Raw genomic sequence first — 5,385 nt, 5'->3', positions numbered from 1 at the left:
TCTCCACCCGCGCGCTGACGCGCGTGGATGGCAGCGGAAACCCGCAGCTCTCGCACTCGCTCTGCGGAGCTCTGTGGGCCGAGCGAAACTTGGTGTGTGTGTGTGTGTGTGTGTGTGTGTGTGTGTGTGTGTGTGTGTGTGTGTGTGTGTGTGTGTGTGTGTGTGTGTGAAGGCCTGATGCCCGCACGTCCAGAGCTCAGTCCTGGGGGAGCGCGGTGGGCGGGGGCCGGGAGGGGCGGAGGGGGGCGCACTAACCAGAAAGCGCAGGGGCATCGGCGGCCCGCGCCGCGCCCCCGCGGTGATTAGCTCCAGCGGCGCGACCCGGGAGGGCGGACTCTTTCTTAACCCTCGGCGTCTCCCCCTCCCTCTTCCTTTTTAAAGGACGCCTTGCAGGCAGAGCCGTCAGCAACCGGGAGGCCGTTTGTACTTGGCCGCGGCGGGGCTGACTCCTGCTCCGGTGACAGACAGGGGCGGGGGTGCAGGGGCCGCCGGTCCCGGGCGCCTGCACGTGGGGATCTCGAATTCTTCCTCCTTCGGGCTCCGCTCCGGATCCCCGGCGACGGCCCCGAGGAGGGGCGCTGCGTGGCGCTGGGGTCGCCCGCCCGGGACGCGATGGCTCCCTTGAGGAGCGGGGAGGGCGGCGGCCGAGGGTTCAGCGCGCCCCTGGCGCGGGTCGCAGTATGAGACCGGCGAAGGGCGGCAGTAGCAGCCCCAGCAGCAGCCTCTGCCGGCGCCTCCCGCGGGCCCTCGCCCTCCGACCCCGCGCACCATGCAGACGCCTGGCCTGCGGAGTCCGCCGCGCAGCCGCTGCCGCCTCCCCGGCCCCCGCTAACCCCCGCCAGAGGGGCCTCGGACGCCGCGGCCAGCCGCCCGCGCCGCGCCCCGGGGGAGGCGGCAACGAGGCGCTCAGCCCTCCGCTCTCCGGCCGCGCGCGTCCCCCTCCCGGCCGCCCCGGGCGCCCAGCGGCGATGTGGGCGCTGCTGGCGCTCTGGCTCCTCCTGGGCTGGCTGCGCTGGAGCCCGGCGGGCGCCCAGCAGTCCGGAGAATACTGCCACGGCTGGGTGGACGTGCAGGGCAACTACCACGAGGGCTTCCAGTGCCCGGAGGACTTCGACACCCCGGACGCCACCATCTGCTGCGGCTCCTGCGCGCTGCGCTACTGCTGCGCCGCGGCCGACGCCAGGCTGGAGCAGGGAAGCTGCACCAACGACCGCGGCGAGCTGGAGCACCCGGGCATCACCGCGCGTAAGTGCGGGCCCTCGGCCTCAGCCCGGCGCCCGCGGGTGTGCGCCCCAGGCGGTCCTGGGTCTGCGCGCGTTGGAGCGGCCAAGGTGGGGGCATCGGGGCCGGAGCGGGTGGTCGCGTTTCGGGTCAGGCGCCCTAATTGCTTTGCAATCCCGATTCCCGCCACGCGCGGTCTCCACGGGTCGGCCCGAGGAAAGTTTGCAAGGGACGGCGAAGACCACAGGGCTTGCACCCGTTGACCCCGGGCAAGACAGTAGTAGGTCTCGGGAACGCGGGAGGTCAGGGGAAGAAGCTACCGGGACAGCGCCAGGTCGGATTGCGGTTTTCAAGGGCGGTGGAGGCTCCCCATCGAGCGCCCGGGTCACCCGGGGAACTGCCGGCGCCCGGGGAACTGCCGGCGGCGGGGGCCGCAACTCTTGGGGAGCGCTCATCTGCAGCCCCGCAGGGCTAAAGGAACTACAGCCACGTTTATCCTCCCTCCCCACTTTTTTTTGGTGGATCTTTGGTAGCTATCCTAAGCCTGTGTCTCGTTCTCCCGACTTCCTTTCATTTCTCTGCATCGAATTACCCTCTCCGACCCACCCCCTATTGTCACGCCTTTCAGAAATGCCCAGGTCCTCGAGGTGGAGATTTAGAAACCAGGGTCGCAGGGGCTGCCCGCCCCCTATTCTCCTGTCGGAAAACACGGGTCAAATTTCCGCTCACTTCAGAGCGGAATAAATCAAGACCCCAGCAGAGGAACTTTACACCTTAAAAAAAAAAAAAAAAAAAAAAGGGAAAGAAAATAAAGCTTTCCACCTGAATGGGAACGTCTGGGAAACCCGTTGGAGCTTGAGGCGATGGTTTTACCGGTGGAAACCCGGGGAGCGGGCGGAGCTAAGAATGGGTGACACCCCAGAACGCCACAGCAGAGGTCTGAAGCGGGCACCAGAAGTTCCCCGGGAAAGAATTAATGGTGCCCGAAGTCCCCCCACTCCGCCCCAACCCCGCCCGCAGAGAGAGTAACGACCCAGAGGAAAAGCAGACCCTGGTTTGTCTTAGAACCCCATTATACTCTCAAGGACTTTAACTTCTGGTGGATTGGGGAATTGGTTTCTGGAGAGAAGATGCTGGGGGGAAAGCAGAGAACTCAAGGCCGTCCTGGTGTGTTAAAAAAAAAAAATACAGACTCGTTCCCCTGGCTTTCCTCCACTCACCCTGGGGGACCCATTTGCTTTCTGCACAGACTTTAAGAGCGCAGTCTGCATCGGGGATTCCGTCCTGGGCCTCCAGGCTCCGCCGTGTTGCCCAGGCCAGCAGGAGAGAGGGCAGCATCCACACTCACTGAGGTGCGGTTAGCCAAAATCTCAGGGACCTTGGCCTGTGACTGCCTCTTGCCAGCTGGGTCACTTGGGCAAGTGACTTAACTCTCTGGGCCTCTTCTCAGCTCTAAAATGCATGTATTGCTGGGGCGCCTGAGTGGCTTGGTGGGTTAAGCCTCCCATCTCAAGGTTGGTGGGTTCCAGCCCAGCATCGGGCTCTGTGCTGACAGCTCAGAGCCTGGATTCTGCTTCGGATTCTGTGTCTCCCTCTCTGCCCCCTCTCCCCTCTCCCCTCTCAAAAATAAACGTTAAAGAAAAAAAACTTTTAAATGCACATATTGCTCTCAGAGGAGACAAACTGAATTAAGTGAGTGTATGGATGTTTAGAACAGTGGGGGGAGTAAGTGGCTGGTCAGTCACGCTCCCCTCCCCTTCCACAGGGTGCTACTAAACATGGCAGAAGGGGCGGTAGACGGTAGAGCTTACACCGAGGAACCCCCAACCCTCGGGGTTGATAGTTCCCTGTCCATCACTGCTTGTGTGTCTTTGGGAAGGTCAAACATGAGTATGTTGCCACATCTGGAGAACAGAGTACCATGCCTTCCTCACCGAGTGTCCAGGAGAGCTGACTCAGGTCATAAGTAAGAGTCAGGCACACAGTAGGGTCTTAGTTTAATGCAGGTTTTCTTGGTTCTACTTCTAAGCTGGAGGCTGCATCCAGAGGTGGCCCTATCAGACAGGAGAGACACTTGGAGAATGTCCCAAAGGTGCCTCAGGGGTAGGAGATTTTATGTCTGCCGTGCACAGAGAGAAGAAAATGGGTTTGCTCTGACGGAGGGATGCCCTCATGGAAAGTTGGGGCCACCAACACCAAGAGCTACCTCATGATCTAAGGTTGGCCAGACCTTCCCACAGTTTGGGTGGAAATTGAGGGGAAGAGGTGTGGCAGCTGGGGTGGGCATCCCAAATCATTTCCAGGAAGAAGTGTCCAGAGATGACCATTTAAGATGCAGTCACAGACACAGTTCGTTTGGGCCCACTATGGAGTTCTTTAAAACTTTTATTTTTATTTATTTAAAAAAACTTTTTAATGTTAATTTTGAGAGAGACAGACAGAACACAAGTGGGGGAGCGGCAGAGAGTGATGGAGACACAGAATCTGAGACAGGCTCCAGACTCTGAGCTGTCAGCACAGAACCCGACACGGGGCTCAAACTCACGAACCACGAGATCATGACCTGAGCTGAAGTTGGACGCTTAGTGGACTGAGCCAGCCAGGCGCCCCTATTTTTATTTATTTTTTAATGTTTATTTATTTTTGAGAGAGACAGAGAGTGAGCAGGGGAGGGGCAGAGAGAGAGAGGGAGACACAGAATCTGAAGCAGGCTCCAGGCTCTGAGCTGTCAGCACAGAGCCGGATGAGGGGCTCAGACTCATGAATTGTGAGATCATGACCTGAGCTGAAGTCAGACCTTAACCGACTGAGCCACCCAGGCGCCCCGTGGATTTCTTTCTGTGGTTCTTTCCATAGTCTCGTAATGGAGGGCTCATCTACAGGCCTGGCTCTCTTTGCTTAGATTGGAGATTCTTGGATGGGAGATGAATTTTCAGCCTCGGAGATGGGTCAGAGCCCTCAGTGCCCCACTGTGGTAAAACTACCAAAAACCTGGGTTTACATCCAGAAGTTCTGGTAACCAAAAAACTCACACTTTCCCTCCCTCCAGTGCATGAACAGGAGGGTAGATTCTGTCCCTTCTGACTTCCAGATGTGCAATATAACGTCTAATTGCTAACAGAGGCTACAGTATCAGTTTGCTTCCTCCCTGCTCGGAGCAAGAATATTGGGTCATCTCAGTTTGCACTTTAGAGGTTACCAGCTCTGAGAGGCTGGGCTGACAGCGGTGGTCATACTGGGTCACTCACCTCCCCCCCCCCCCCAAAGGTGCCTGGAGTTTGGGAGACTTGTCCAAACACCTGTGTGTGTCTCTTTTGTTTTACCTTTTAGAGCCCGTCTACGTCCCCTTCCTCATCGTTGGCTCTATCTTCATTGCCTTCATCATCCTGGGCTCTTTAGTGGCTATTTATTGCTGCACCTGCTTGAGACCCAAGGAGCCCTCACAGCAGCCAATCCGCTTCTCACTCCGCAGCTATCAGACGGAGACCCTGCCCATGATCTTGACTTCCACAAGCCTCAGGGCACCTTCCAGACAGTCCAGCACGGCCACCAGCTCCAGCTCCACCGGGGGCTCCATCCGCAGATTCTCCTTTGCCAGAGCAGAGCCGGGCTGCCTGGTGCCCTCCCCGCCTCCACCTTACACCACGGGCCACCCCATCCACCTGACGCAGCCATCCGGTTTCCTGGTGTCACCCCAGTACTTCGCTTACCCACTCCAGCAGGAGCCCCCGCTGCCTGCGAAGAGCTGCCCGGACTTCAGTTCCAGCTGACGGGCCACAGCGATAAATCCAGCCCGTCGTACAACGGCAGACAGGTGGAGTGCTGTCGCCATTGCTGCAAGTATTTCTGGGGAAATTTCCCTGGGAGCCGGCGATGTCATGGAGGAATGCGCTAGGAAAAAACAGCGCCTTCTTAGTCTTAAGGTTCCCAGCTCCCATCACAGAACGGGTGCGTTAAGAGAATTGCTTTCTGGCCTTGAAAACGTGGTGATTATTACATTTCAACTTATGCTGCTTTTATTCAAAATAGGCACCAGATCAATTTACAGTTGCAAATTGGCTGAAAATGTATTAATTAGACAACTCAGCTATAATGTTTAGGAAAGGCCTACATGTTCTTTTGAGTTGTTTAGTGAGTCTTAGTACAAATATATACATAAATAAG

General features: G+C 58.0%; 1 protein-coding gene across 1 annotated transcript; it reads left to right on the top strand.

Moving 5' to 3' along the window:
* The first annotated feature begins 336 nt into the window (after positions 1-336).
* Positions 337-5,110, top strand: SHISA3 (shisa family member 3). The gene is made up of 2 exons (XM_019413164.2): positions 337-1,245; positions 4,552-5,110. Exons 1-2 carry the CDS (start codon positions 681-683, stop codon positions 4,989-4,991), a joined length of 1,005 nt encoding a protein of 334 aa, XP_019268709.2. The 5' UTR covers positions 337-680; the 3' UTR covers positions 4,992-5,110.
* The last annotated feature ends 275 nt before the right edge of the window (positions 5,111-5,385 follow it).

The sequence above is a fragment of the Panthera pardus genome, unplaced genomic scaffold (assembly GCF_024362965.1).
Source record: "Panthera pardus isolate Hobbes unplaced genomic scaffold, ASM2436296v1 HiC_scaffold_13, whole genome shotgun sequence".
Classification (NCBI taxonomy): domain Eukaryota; kingdom Metazoa; phylum Chordata; class Mammalia; order Carnivora; family Felidae; genus Panthera; species Panthera pardus.
This window is presented reverse-complemented; position numbering and strand designations above follow the sequence as displayed.

Coding starts and splice junctions, on each gene's coding strand:
- SHISA3 (XM_019413164.2), top strand. CDS start 681: ATGAGACCGGCGAAGGGCGGCAGTAGCAGCCCCAGCAGCAGCCTCTGC. Junction 1,246..4,551: donor GCACCCGGGCATCACCGCGC/GTAAGTGCGGGC, acceptor TTTACCTTTTAG/AGCCCGTCTACGTCCCCTTC.